A 15,058-nucleotide genomic window follows, 5' to 3' on the forward strand; every position below is an offset into this window, starting at 1 on the left:
AAAACTGGAACAGGCCGGAGATTATAGTGTGGCTGAGCGACATTTTATATTGTAGTGAGTGCCAATAGATGATGGTAGAAATGCCTGATTGGTGGTGTTAGACACGCCCAATGGGCATGTTAGACAAACCCAATAGGACATTGCACCCCTTAATAAAATGTGCTATGATAATGACCTGTTATGTTTTTACACATCATTTTTAATTTGAATTTATATAATTTATAACAAATGTGAGCAGCGCTAACATTTTAAGATGATATATTGTGCATCTCTCACAGAGATGTTGACACTTTTAAGCCAGTGGTAAGGAACCTCAGGCCCGGGGGCCGTATGCGGCCCCCGTAGCCGGTCTGAGTGGCCCTCCTGCCCACCCGGCAGCTTTGCCTGGAGTCAAGTACAGGGGACTTCTTGCCAGAGATCGGTAGTTCTTGCGAGATTCCTCTTAATTAACAGCAACCAGAGACTGTCAGTCCTATTCAGCGGCCGCCGCTGGAGCATGGGACGGCTGCAGCAGGACAATTTGTAAGAGAAATTTTTACATATGGCCCCCGAAGGATTTTTCCACCATACAATTGGCCCTTGGCACAAAAAAGGTTCCCCACCCCTGCTTTAAGCGGATATTTTGCGCATCTCTCACAGAGAACTTGGCAATCAAAGGGTTAAGTATCGCATATGATAAGCTGCTGTGCGAAGCTTATCATATGCAATCCAATCTGGTCCATATGCTGATATCCTAATATCAGCAATCGCTATTTGTGGTTTGATTGTGGCTGATATCCTAATAGCTGATAGACTCTCGGCTATCTATTCAGCCCTGATAAGCTGGCAGGAGACGCGGCTGTTTTGCCTTCCTTAGGCAGGCTAAGCATAATTCCCAAAAGCAGCGCCATTTGCTGTGGCCATGCGAAAAAAAACACACTGAACTTGTGTGTTTTCGTGCACAGCTGGTCTTTCTATCAGACGTTCCAATAAGATTGTCCGATAAAGAAAAAACTGTGAAACATCAGGAAAAATAGCAAAAAATCATCCATTATTTTTCTTCAAATATATTTACAGAATTTAGAATGCACGGTCAGTGGTAGAATTATACATTTTAATATACAGATTATCAAAAAATGTAAAACATGATATCAAAAATGACATATACAGTAAGGTGTTTATTTACTAAGATGGGATGTTGGTATGGACAACCAATCAGAATCTACTTCTTATTTAGCACCTTCTAGTAGATAATAGTATCTGGTTGGTTGCCTATAGCAACAACTATTAATATCCAATGGCAAATGTATTGATTGCCATATGTAAAACATACGATTCTGTATGTGGTGGTCTGTATGCTAGAATGTCATTTAACGCACATAACTGATAGATAAAATCTCTTGTTAAAGCTTAATACATCTGCCCCAATGTGTCCCCTTAAAATAAATCCAGTATAGGATAGACTCAGAGGATGTCTCTATATTCTGTGGTGTCTCAGAGCCCCATGGTACTGTGGGGAAGAATGTTTAATTATATAATTTATCAAAACTTATTCCTTCTGTTAAAAATGAAACATAAAATATTCAGAAAGATGCACTCTGTAGTCAGTATTCAGTAATGCTGTCTGTAGATGGGCTCCAGGTGCTGGGGCGTAAGTTCATTTCAGTCGCCCACTGGTGGATCCCATCTTGCAGTCCAGCAGCAGGTGCACCATTGCTTGCTACAGCGCAGGCTGATTTGTACAAGGCAGGAGTCATCCTGCCTCCTATTGCAGGTGTTAGCAGGGCTTCTGGGACAGAGATACCGTAATTAAGCAGCAGCAGCAGCAGTGGGTACACCACAAAGCTTCATTGGAAGAGCAGTGATCACACGTGGATCCTCTATGATCCACAGAGGTGCCGCTTTGCATGCACACCTTCAGCGCTTGCCCCTGACCAAAAAAAAGAACAATGCAATGCTTTCACAAGTAACAAGAATCACAGATTATTAGATACATTGGGCCTTATTCTAGTTCACTTTTTCTGACAAAATACTTCTTAGATGGACAAAACCATGTGCACTGCAGGGGGGCAGATGTTACTTGTGCAGAGAGAATTAGATTTAGGTGGGGTTTGTACTTCAAACTGATATCTATATTGCAGTGTAAAAATAAAGCAGTCTATATTTACCCTGCACAGAAACAAAATAACTCACTCAAATCGAATTCTCTCTGCACATTTTACATCTGCCCCCCTGCAGTGCACATGGTTTTGTCCATCTAAGAAGGATTTTGTCAGAAAGAGTGAACTAGAATAAGGCCCATTGTTTGTAGTCACTGGGTTCAGTATGGTTTGTTTACATGCCAAGGGTCAACAATCATACTGTTCATTATGTTCGTATTATGTTTGCATTGTTTATATGTTGATGGGTCCCGCACATCGACATGTTCATTATGCTGGAGTGTACCATGTCGACTTGCAATGTGTACACTTTGACATAAATTCACCATGTTCACTATGACGATATACATTTCTAGCCCTAACCATTACCCTAAGGCAGGCATATCCATACTATGACCCATCATGTAGACCTCATGACTGCAATATTGTATTAGCATTTTATCGATCTCAACGGTGCAGTCTTCTCTCTCTATTTGACTTAAAAACTGTCTTAGCTGCTGCAGTGTAACAGGATATCTTTTTAATACAATGCTGGTAGGTGATAATCCTCTATTTCTTGCCTCTTCTTCAATCTCTAGTACAATACTGTTGGTTGCTTTACCAAGCAGTTCTGCCAACCTTTTCCAATCTAGACCTTGAGGATGAGGGGTATCGAGCATACAGCAAAGCCTCATCCGTGTAGAGCCTTCAATCCAGCGTGTTCTACAATTGATTCCAAGACTGGATAGCATTCTTGTATCATGCTGGGGAAACAATAACTCCCATGGCTGTATATTCCCCTCTCTACCACATAGGGAAGAATTTTCTTTTTCAGCTTCCAGGATTTGCTCAAAACTAAATCCACTGAGCTCTTCAGTTATGGTGGCTGCCAGTGGTATTTGAGGTTCCTTCAATACACAGCATATATTGTACAACTCCATAGGACAAAAATGCAGCTTCTCATGCTGTTGCTCCTGCTCATTCTGAAGAAGCTTTTCAACTTCTTTTCCTACCTTTTCCAACAAATTGTAACAGTCTCCCTTTTTATCTTTGGCTCTCCAACTTCCAATCAAGTATAAAGATCGCTTGTCTTCTGAAACCTCAACCCTCAACTGAGCATTTGTGACCACAAGCCCTCCCTCCTTCCAAAGTTGGCACCTCTGTGATCCAAATATACGCATAAGCTGTATTTGAAGGCGCCCAACAAAGAAATGGCTGAAAATTCCCCAGCTACAATCTTTCCAACGATATACCACTCCTCGTAGATTTTTCCGACACCCGTGCCTTTCAGGGCCTCCTCGTTTTAGCCAGCCAGGCACCACAAATTCCCCTTCCGGTGTTTTTAAAAGAAGTTGAAATGCCTCCAGCAATTCCAAAACAGTCTCAGCATCCCCTTCACCATCTGTCAAGTTCAGGGCTGTAGCAACCTCCTCGAAACTCCTTAGTTGTATATTTGTTCCAGATGCTGGGCTCAGTGCAAAGTTACCAAATCTGGCAAATATATCTTGTAATAGCCACTCCAAGTCTAAAATAACCACACCTGATAACAAAGCATGGGAAGGACTTGTTGAGTCATCTTGCAATTCAGGAGTAAAGTGTTGATCAGAATTTGCAGCTGAGCATGTTCTGGATGAAAACCAATGCGGTACGTAAAACAACTGTCAAAAAAATACAAAAGAAGCTATTACAGCTTACACATACAGATACACACATAATTATTCACAACACCTCAAGCTTGCAAATATTCCCAATATAGTCACATTCATAAAAGTGATCTAGCTCTACAAGCTGTTGTAAAGGGATGCAGCCAAAATACCGGCAAATAGACAGGAAATTCACCAGGCTACCGACGGTCAGAATGCCAAGACATCTGGAGGCCCCTATCCACTAGTGTGATATGGACGCTTTACATGAGATTCAGACACAACGGATCACATGAAAACTGTCATATCGCAGCTCCTGCTGGCTGCCATGAATATTTATCACAGCCCTTAGCCCTTGCTGGGATTGCATACAATATATGGTATACAAAAGGACCACATACGATGTATCATATGTGATCCACCCACCCAGGAGCCACTGGGTGAGGTGGCAGGGTATTGCACGCAAGGTTCCGCATGTGATACCTCCTACTAGTGGAAAGGGGCCTTTAGTGTTAGTTAGCGTTGTAAATAGTTGAAATAACTAGAGTACTGGCTGAGTTAAGCTCTTCTATTCTTGTGTGTAAATTAATTTCTTGGACTGTTTTATTATGGTAATTTAATTATGTCCCAAATGCTGTCAAGACACTGTCCTATGAGATAAATACAAATTAAAAAGAATACCCTTGGATAATAACATCTGGCAAAAGTGTATTGTTTGAAATGCTCACCATGATCGCTGGTATGAGCATATGGTATGCATCTTTATATGTACTCACTAGACAGATCACACATCAGTGCAAATCCAAGGCTTAAGCTACTTTAGTTCTGTCTGGCAAACATCTGTAGCAATTTAATATAGAGTAACTTGTAATGTACGGTTTGTATCAATTTTATATTTCAAGTAGGTAGTGTCTAGATCCCCTTCAGTTTTGTCAATGTTCCCATCATGCACTGGGTCCACGTATACCTGTACTAATCAGAAGACTCATAGCAGAGTAATAATACCTCAGAAATATTATGTAGATATTCCACAGCTGTTAGCAATGTGGTTGAGCAGACTGGGCTTGAAATGTCCTGTTCAATTTTGTCACAAAGTTCTTTCAAACGCTGGAAACGAACCTGTAAAGGTACAAGAGCAAACAATTGGACAATACCAGAAATGCAGCATCATACATTTGGGGTCATTCTGGTTGACCTGCAAAGCTGCGAAGGGGCTGCACATGCGCATAAAAGTTTAACATCATGCTTAACATCGGCTCCCATGAGCGAATGCGCAGGGGAGGGAAGCAATTAGAATGAGGGATATTGGGGCAGATGTATTAAGCCTTAACCAGAAATAAATGCAAGTGAGATAAGGAGAGATGAACGCCCAGCCAATCACCTGCCAACTGCCATGTTACAGGCTGTGTTTGAAAAAAGTCAGTAAAGAGCTGATTGGCTGGACGTTTATCTCTCCTTATCACCCTTGCATTTATCTCTTGTTAAGTCTTAATACATCTGCCCCACTGTCTTGAACTAGATGATTTTTTTTTCCAGATAGCAATTCACCATTTTTTTATTTATTGACAGAGTCTATGATCTCATTGGTTAAGGTTCTCATTTAAGACCAGATGCACTAAGCTTCAAAAGTGATCAAATGTAGAGTGAAAAACAGCCAGCCAATCAGCTGCTAACTGCCATGTCACAGACGGTGTATGAAAACTGTCAGTCAGGATCTGATTGCTTGGTTGTTTATCACTTTTGAAGCTTAGTGCATCTGGCCCTTATTAAGGAAGGTATATACATTTTTGTAGCAGAATTACAGACTTTTCTGTATTGCACTAGAAAGTAAAAAAAAATGTAAAGAGATGGTCAAACAGAATTGTGCAGATACAATATTTGAAATGCCCAGAGAGTGCTTACTCAGCAATTGGATGTCCTGGTATAATCAAATGAGGCTAGGGTCAAATTCCCCTTTCACACTGACAAATATTTCCCGAGTTATTGCACATCAACCTTGCATCAACCTGGGAAATTAGTCAGTGTGAAAGGGTCCTGGTCCAGGTCCAGCGTTCCGGAATTTCAACCCAGGTCTTGACCAGGGTTGGACTCGGAACGCTCGCGAGTCCAGGTGCAGGGTGAATGGGTATCCTGTGTTGAAGCGACCCGGATTCCATTCACTGCACTGAGTTAAGTCACTCATATTCGTATGACCCCTCCAGCTAGAAGGAGACTGGATTTAAGCCTTGAGAAAAGTATCATACAGCGGAATAAATGTAGAAGGCTAAATATTCATATTATAGTGCATAAAATGCAGTTGGGGGTTACAGTCATAGGGCAGTATACAATGAGGCCAATTCGCCATGCTTCATGGCGAATTTGTGCTTTTTTCACTTTGGAAGGTGATTTTTTGTGACAGAAAGTGAATCACCCTATTCAACGTGCACTTTTTGCCGACGGTGAACAGTGACTGAGGGACAATTCACTGTCTGATACTCTCCGCAACTCGCTGTGGTTTTTCAATGGGTTTTTCAATGTGATTCGCCATGAGAAGATGGCGAATTGCTTTCTAAGTGATTTTCGCCGTGTGTCACTGTGTAGCAATCGCCATCTTTTTATGGTGAAGTGGAATGTGAACTTTTAAAATAATATTTTTTTTTTTTAAATTTGGTGTAAAAAAAAATCAGGAATTTTATTTTGTGAAGGGGCATGCTATTTTTATTCATGTGCTTACAGCACATGAATATATATTTAATTTTAAGAAATATATATTTTTTTACACATAGCAGCCAGCAGGGGGCCGGGAGCCGAGAGCCGCTCATTACATATTCATATATTCACTGCTCCCGATCATTACATATGCACGATCGGGTGCAGTGAATACCCGGTACCCTGTTGGCTGCAGCCTGTGTGGCTTGGCTCCTGGGGGGCCCACCTCCCCCCCACATACGTTCTGGGGCAGGCAGGGAGACTTCCATCTCCCTGCCTGCCACCGTCCTCAGGCTCCCTGCGGCGGACACATTCGCCGTCAGGGGCAGCGAGCCCCTGCCTCATTGAATAGTGTGTAAGGGAGGGCTGGCAGCGAGGGCTCCAGCCCTCCGGAACACGGCGACTGTGCAGCGAATCCTAAACACTGCCCATAGGCTAGTACAAACTATGTCCACACATTAGCACTTACCTTCTGTGTGCGTAGATACAAGACTTGTTTCATGACCAGCTGACAAATCTCCGGAACAGGGATATCTTTTGAGTTCTAAAGTTGCAACCAGAGTAGGCCTTTAACACATAATAGTATACAAAAGATAGAGCTGTACATACAGTACAGCGATATCTGGTTCTAATAAGTACACACAGCTGATCTTCTTACATCTACACAAGGCACATAATAATAATAACGACATGTCCATACAAAAAAGGCCACCGCCTTGGAGGAGATAGATGCTAGAAGTCCTACTTAATAGATACTAGAGGTCCTACTGGGTAGTGTATATCACTACACGGAAGTTACACTGCCCCTGGCAATGAGCAACAAGCATGTAACCCCTGGCAATGGGCATGTTACTCCCTGGCAACGAGCATAAAAGCCCTGACAACAAGCACGTTATGGCGGAGGAAGCTGCCGAGCATTCTCTAAGGCGGAGAAATGCATTATTTAGAGCTGGACTGGCACAGAGAGAGGTCACCACTTTATAACACCACTGGACCCTGAACTCTGGCTGTAGATCTGACATCTGCGTGATGCTGACACCTTAATCCACGGAACAAATATTCTTGTTCAGGAGGGGATGTTGCTTTAAACAGGAGTGGAGACAAGTCTATTTTTTATGAGACAGGAAACCACATTACAGAGAAATTATATCTATTGGCCAGTGGGGACTGTGCAACATAAACCTGTGCAATATAAAACACTGCAATATTAAAGTGGAACTGCAGGAGTTAAATTGGAACTTTACTACTGCCCATTTTATTTCTGAAAAAGCCTAAGTCCACATCCATTTAGACATGTATAACCTATTAAAGGTTGAGTATCCCTTATCCAAAATGCTTGGGACCAGAAGAATTTTGGATAACAGAGTATTCCTTATTACAGAATATTTTTATATTTCAATGAGGTATCTTGCATTTATGCTGTATAAACATATCAAACACATCAAATACAAACAAATATATTTTATTTGTGCGTAAAACAAGGTTTCAAAACATAAAAACAAAGTTTGTATACTATCTCAGGCACTGAATGTGAATGCCAAGCAATAATTTTCCTGTACACATTTAGGGGGTTATTCAGGTTTATATGCAAGGTTGATTCACCGCAGGTTGATTCACCGACCATTTAGCGTGCACACATATATAAGTGACTTTTCAGTTACTTACATTTGCGTGCACGCTGGCGTGATATGGGCGGGCAGCTGACATCCGGTGATGTCAGCTACCCGCCCCCCACACCCGTGTCACTACCTCATTACCATGAGAACGCACAGCGTTCTCATGCGAACCCCCATGGAACGCTGGGCGTTCCCATATGGTGATGGGGCAGCCCAGCGCCCCCGCTCATCTCCGCCCCCCCCCCCCCCACGCCGCCATGGGTGCATGCACCTGGCGAACCGAAAGGTCGCCGTGGGTGCACGCACCATACACCTGCACATGCGCAGATACCCGCCTGCGCAGACGCACAACATCGGCACGCAGTACCGATGAGATCTGAATGAGGCCCTTAGTGCCAGTTACATATCATGTCCTCGGTAGTGCTGTTACAGATGTCCCCAGTAGTGCTTTTAGCAAAAAAAAAAAAAAAATAATGTCACTTTCTGGAATGTATGGTTTTCGGAATAATTTGGATAACGAATATTTGAATAAGGGATAATCAACCTGTATATGCCTCATAATAGCCTCAATACTAGGAATATTAGGAATATTGTGCTATGATGTGTTTATATATGTGAAATTTTATGTTAGTGTGCACTCTTGATTATATTTTGATTTATGCATGTTTTAATTAAAATATATATCATTTAAAATATGGATATGTTTGTCATCTTATACAGTGGCGCCTATAAGGGTGGTTATTTTAACCACCAATTGTTAGTTTAAACTTGGATGTTACAGCAGATAACAGCAGACTTTCCATTAGTTCACAATAAATATGGATATGCAGTGTTATGGGCCCCATACATCAGCAATTAATTGTGACAATCATCCGTTCTGGAGATGATTGCCATAATTAATCTTTAATGTGTGGGCTCCCCCTTTTGGCAATCCCAATCAAAAATGAATAGGGATCGCCAATCGATTGCTGAATCAGATTTTTAAACATGTTTAAAAATCTGGTTTTATTGGCATTTCATTTTTGTATGTGTGGGCATTCTTACCTGAAGGATCTGTGTAACTGTCTTTGCCAGAGCATCTCTGACGGGCTCCACATCAGCCATATCTCTGCAGTTGATGGCAAAAAACTGCTTCTGAAAACAATTGAACAGCTCGATCTCTCTCTTCATCACATTTTCATAAAACTGAGTGGCTGTAAGAGATAAACTAAGAAGTTGTGCTGGAAAAGTTGTTTGTTTACAAGTTATATTCCAGATAAAGGATTACACTACTCAACAGTGATTATGCATTTCACATGACATATACAAAATGTCCATGTCATTTTGTGCGCAGAATCCAAATATACCATAAGAAATATGGTATATTTTCGAAATTTTTAGAAACATTTTATTTCTGGGTTTATAGAACACCAGAGACATAAAAAATCACTGCATCACAAAGACGTGACTGGAGAGATAAACCTATGTTGGTGGAAAGAAGAAAGTCAAGCACCGCACACTCCAAAGGCCACATAAATAATTTTGCCACAACTCCACATTCATTTTAATGATTTCGTAAAAGCTCTGGATAAAGGAGGACAGGCTTTAAGTTAAAAATAAATAAAAATAAGTGAAAGCCAAAGACAAGAAACTGCTTACTGATTAAATATTTTATGGTAAATGGATGAAATTGAGTCTGTTGCTTGGTCCTCCTTCAAAGCTGCTGTGTATGGATTCTTAGGGAACAGAAAAGAGACCAACTACATGATGTCCATACTGAATTATCTATCGGGACAACTACAATAATATGGGTAGTAGAATGACACTTAAAATGTATTTATTTTTACATTCCTATCTAGAATTTTTCCCTGCATCCATAGTGCAAGTGATGAACATGGGGAATGATTTCACCAAGACATTCTGACAATGGAGCCATACTACCAAGGACACTGGGACCCTGCAATGAAGGGGGGAACATGGCTTGTCTCTTTGTAGTGAGATCAATGACATATTATTGGCCCTCATTCTGGTTGACTCGGTAAGCTGCGAAGCACACAGCTTATCAAGCCCCAAAGGAGCCGCAACCCCCCCCCCCCCCACCACCACCACCACCTTTCCCAGCATATCTTGATGGCAGAGAAATCTATTAATGGTCACCGATTATCAAATGATTTCTCCAGGGCTCGCAAACATAAGTGGAGACTGAAATATTTGTGGGCTTTCGGCTGAAGACAGGGTGGACGTCAGCCAGCCACCCCCCATTGTGCTCGCCACTCAAAACGCGTTGGTGGTTTGGAGGTACCTGGGATCCCTATCTGTAACCTGACACTGGGACTTTTTCTGGAGATTTTATAAGGAGATCTACCCGGGTTCTAACATCTGACCCCAAACATCTGACAAAAAGCTTCTTAACTAGCTTTTTGTAATAGGCCAGATACGGTACCAGGCTTTGTTTTCTACGTGTTTTAATGTTGTGTATGAGAATAAATGTACTTGCTTATTGCGCGATGAGTTTTTCCTCTATATGTTTATATCTTTGAGGAAAAATGGAGGATTAAGAGGGAATCAAGTTTAAAATGTGACTCACGATCTACGCTATATCTCTTGGCCTTGGAAAAGGTCCTGATACGGTACGGGCACATATACATTTATTGAAGTTGAAATTTCTTCAATTAACTGTGAATCTGCACCATGAGATTCTTTTTGTTTTATTCTGGAGGTTGTGAATTTGGACTGAGGACCATAAAGGAGGAGATGTTGGAATATTCTCACAACTCACCATCATATATCCCAATAGGAAGCATGGGTTCCTATTTCTTTTATTTGTCTTGTCATATTTGTAGGGGGTGGTACTACAAGGCACCCTGCAGAATCCAAGTGGAAGCGAAGATTTTTACCCTGTTAGCATTTGACTATATAGTGTCCACCTATTTATTGACTGTCAACCTATCAACCGGGTACCATTCATTAAGAGTTTTTTTATTTTCTTACGATTAGTTTCTGCAATATTAAAGCATTTCTGAAGTTATTTTTGTGTTGTATAAATGAATACAATGAGAATATTTCAATTTTTTTGTTATTTGTGTGAAAACTATCTAAAGCGTGTGATGTTCACTGATTTCCACTGAATTCAGCATCGATAAATTAGGCAAAAACACCTTAATGTGCTGGGTGCAGAGATTTTTACTACATTTGTTGAGTAGTGTTACCATAACATATTATGGGGTCATTCTAATTCCTTCATACGGGGGCCAAATTCGGCCCTGTTCTGATGTTTAAGACCTTGCGCATGCGCACAGACTTTTGTGGGCATGTGCGGCTCCCCTTTGCGAGCAGCTTTGGCGTCTTGCATAGTCGCAAGGTTCGGTGCGGGACGGGGGTCGGCCAAGGGAACGCCCAGCATTTTAAGTCGGCAAGCATACAGCCACTCTCATCTTAGCAGCTCTGTGTGTGCCATTCAGTGCGCGCCGACGCGACTGAGTCGAGTGTGCATGTGAGATGCTCGCATGACCCATTCGCAGCAATGGGAGGCGCAAGCATCTCCTCGGCACAGCGGTGCTACCAATAAGCCTGCTCCATCTGTGCCATTCACAATCTACCTTCTCAATTAGGTAAACTTTCCATTAACATGACAATGAGCTGCAGAGTGTTGGAAAACAAAAAGAGAGCATGCCTGAAATGTTTAGGAGTTGCTAAATATGTCCTGCCCTCTTTGGCTCTTTAGCCATGTAAGGTCGACAATGTCTAGGTAGATAGATGACAGGTCCACACCAAAAGGTCAACATGCACAAGGTTGACATTGACAAAAGGTTGACACAAGCAAAATGTCATCATGGCAATAATTGGCACATGCAAATGTCGACGTGCATTTTTTACGATTTTGTTGACTTTTTCATTCTTTACCCTCCAACTTTTTCATGTGTCAACCTACAGGTATATCATGCCAACCTTTTGCTTTTGTAAAGGTCAACCTTTTGCAGTCAACCGTTTGTAAATGTCCACCTATTGACTGTCAAACTAGACCCTGTATATATATATATATATATATATATATATATATATATATATATATATATATATATATATATATATATATATCGATAGAGAGAGAGATACCTACCAATCTCTGCTTTGTTTTCCTCAGGTAGAGCATCTATGAAGCTTCCAATCAGGAAAACATGGGGCTTGGTCTGAGAATTGTGAGTTACACTCAGGAATCGTAGCCAGAACATCAACTGAAATGCAGAATATGTGCAGCATAATATAAGACAGTAGAATTTTTTGTTTTCCTTAATATACATGAAAATCACATTTTACATGTGATGCATAAAATACACTGGAGGGACATTTATGAAAAGCAATGCACACTACAGAGTTGGTATAGGTCAGGACCTATTTCTAATACAGTTTAGAAAATGAAAGCAGTTTTTATTTTTTCATTAAGGCCCTTATTCTGGTTGGTGTGGTAATATCCGCGTGCGTTCGTGCCGCCGATGTTTTTTGTCTGCGCATGTGCAGAGGCGTCTCTGCATTTGTGCGAGCGGGGCGTACGGCAAAATCCCGCATGAAATGTGAACACTCTGAACAGGGGGTGGAGAGGGGCGTGAAGGGCTATTTGGGCTCATTACCATATGCATACGCCCCGCGTTTCATTGGCGTTCCCATGCAAATGCTGGGCGTACATATGGTAATGCAGTCCTGACGCACGTGTAGGGGGCGGACATATGACATCGCCGGATGTCAGCTGCCCGCCCAGATCCCTGCTTTTGCACGGAGAAATGCCCGTGTGGTCTGAGATTGCGGGAGCTGGCGGACCACTCGACCCTGCATTCGATGTTCTGCGACCAGCGAATGATGGGAGAGGTTACCTGAGATGGAGGAGGCGTATTCCTTGAGAAATACACTTGCAGTCCGTGCGGACAGCTTCTTACCGCATACGGACGGAGTTGGCGATCCGTATGGAAGGCGGGGTTTCGGACGTACGGTCCTGGCCGCATATTCCTATTCGGCCGCACCGACCAGAATAAGGCCCTAAATGTCTAACACTTTTTACTACACACGGTGCAATATCACTGGCAATATGGTCGCTGAGCGACCATATTGCCAGCGATTTGTTTGTGCTGCAGCGATAAATCGCCGGGCGCACCCTCCTGTGTTCAGCCTCCTAATGTTTGCTGGTCAGCTGTTTCCCTCTGGTAGAGTCTCCTGTTCATCAGCGACCAGAGATGGTCACTGAGCAATATATAGCAACGTGTGTACACAGCTTAAAGGAATTCTTTATTAGTATTGCAATGTAACATGCAGGGAGAGATTGCGTAAGGCAGACAGAAGACACGAGACATGTATGATACGGAGAAGTAAAGGGTTTACCAAGGGGGGCGTGGCCTAGCGGGGAATGGAGTAGGACGTGTGCCTGCACTGCTCCTGACCAAACATCCTGGAAAAAATCCTGTGTCGGCGGGGAAAAAGCCTCTCAGAGGTGGGCATAGCTGGCACCCGTTCCCCTGCATACACTGAACTCAAGGAGGGACCCCTGTGCCCCCGGAGTTACCTTGTGTCGAGCGCCGGAGAGATCCCCCTGCTTACACCACGCTGCCGGCGCCATTTTGGAAGCGGAGGAAGGAGAGCGCAAGACCGCTGCTTATTGTGCGGCACCGCCCGGAGGGGGAAGCCCAGTGACCCCGCTGTGTCCGCTGACATCAGGCCCCCCTCGCTGGCGAGGGAGCGGGGAGCGGACGACCCCCCCTGCGACGAGCTGACGGAAGCCTGCAGCCTCCGCGTGCGCCCGGACAGACAGCCGCCGACGGCGAGACACCAACGCTGACAGGCTCCCGCACGGTCCAAACCTCCCTCCTGCAAAACATCCACACCTGTGGGGCGGACCGGAGGGGTAGCGCCGACTGCTGTGCCCGCTGCCTGCGATCTCCTGGCAGGCTTCCACGGACTGAAGGGCTTGCCAAAAAGTGAGTACCTGCTGCCATTCTGGAGGCATCCCCCCCCTGCAGATACTGTGATATCTGGGGACCTGAGACCCCTCTGAGGTCGACCTTTGAGTAGGGGAACGGTGGAGGGTGTAGTGATTGGCCCCACTGTCCTGGTGTCCTGGAGTCCCTTGCCTAATTGCTGCCATCTGCAAGTGAAAAGCTCCTGCTAAATAGTGAGCTGCCCCCACCATCTTGGGGAAAAAAGACACTGCAATACCCCTGCTCTGCCTGTGCTACCTGCTGGTGCACAGAATAACGCTGATAACTCCCTCATATAACTAGCTGCCGGCTTGGGGCTGCAGGTGGGGTGGACTGCCTTGCTTCACAGAACTGATTGAGCCTGTGCTACCTGCTGGTGCACAGAATAACGCTGATAACTCCCTCATATAACTAGCTGCCAGCTTGGGGCTGCAGGTGGGGTGGACTGCCTTGCTTCACAGAACTGATTGAGCCTGTGCTACCTGCTGGTGCACAGAATAACGCTGATAATTCCCTCATATAACTAGCTGCCAGCTTGGGGCTGCAGGTGGGGTGGACTGCCTTGCTTCACAGAACTGATTGAGCCTAACACCCATTCTATTACTGTGCTCTGCTTGTGTGACGGCCTGCCATAACTGCCACTGAGGAAGAGCACGCATTATCCTATACTCCTTTAAAGAGGGCCTATAATCGTGTACCCATTGCTGTGACTTTGACTGTGGTGTGATCCTAAGCCCGGTTACTTTGGGCACCTGATAAATAGAACCCCTGCTGCTGACAACCTCTCTGGTAGTGACAAGAAACAGCTGTAGCTATCCCCATTTGGGAGTCCTCCTGTTGTTCTATGGGCCGAAAGACCGGCTCTACTGCTGCGGCACGGCTGGCCAAGTTCGCTAGAGAGGAACGAGCACCATCCCCCCCTCCCTCTGTAGCGCCCCCTCCGCCTAGTGTACCGGACTCCCCTGGGCCCTCCTCCCCTGAAACCAGGATGGCGGAACCCACTGAAGTGACTCTGGCACAACTCCTGCAAGCCATTACTGACTCGGAGAAAC

At 43.8% G+C, this 15,058-nt stretch overlaps 1 protein-coding gene across 2 annotated transcripts in view; it reads right to left on the bottom strand.

Moving 5' to 3' along the window:
* Window positions 1–1,030: 1,030 nt before the first annotated feature.
* The window catches only part of LOC146074754 (uncharacterized), a 52,628-nt gene continuing 38,600 nt past the window's right edge, over window positions 1,031–15,058 (bottom strand). For both annotated transcript variants that reach the window (XM_083183213.1, XM_083183214.1), the window contains 5 exons: window positions 12,164–12,278; window positions 9,109–9,257; window positions 6,918–6,992; window positions 4,766–4,879; window positions 1,031–3,775 (listed from right to left, as the gene is read on the bottom strand). In XM_083183213.1, the coding sequence (XP_083039339.1) occupies window positions 2,504–3,775; window positions 4,766–4,879; window positions 6,918–6,992; window positions 9,109–9,257; window positions 12,164–12,278 (1,725 nt within the window). In that variant the 3' untranslated portion in view covers window positions 1,031–2,503. The remainder of the gene's footprint in view (window positions 3,776–4,765; window positions 4,880–6,917; window positions 6,993–9,108; window positions 9,258–12,163; window positions 12,279–15,058) is intronic.

The sequence above is a fragment of the Crinia signifera genome, chromosome 4 (genome assembly GCF_055691185.1).
Source record: "Crinia signifera chromosome 4, ASM5569118v1, whole genome shotgun sequence".
Classification (NCBI taxonomy): Eukaryota; Metazoa; Chordata; class Amphibia; order Anura; family Myobatrachidae; genus Crinia; species Crinia signifera.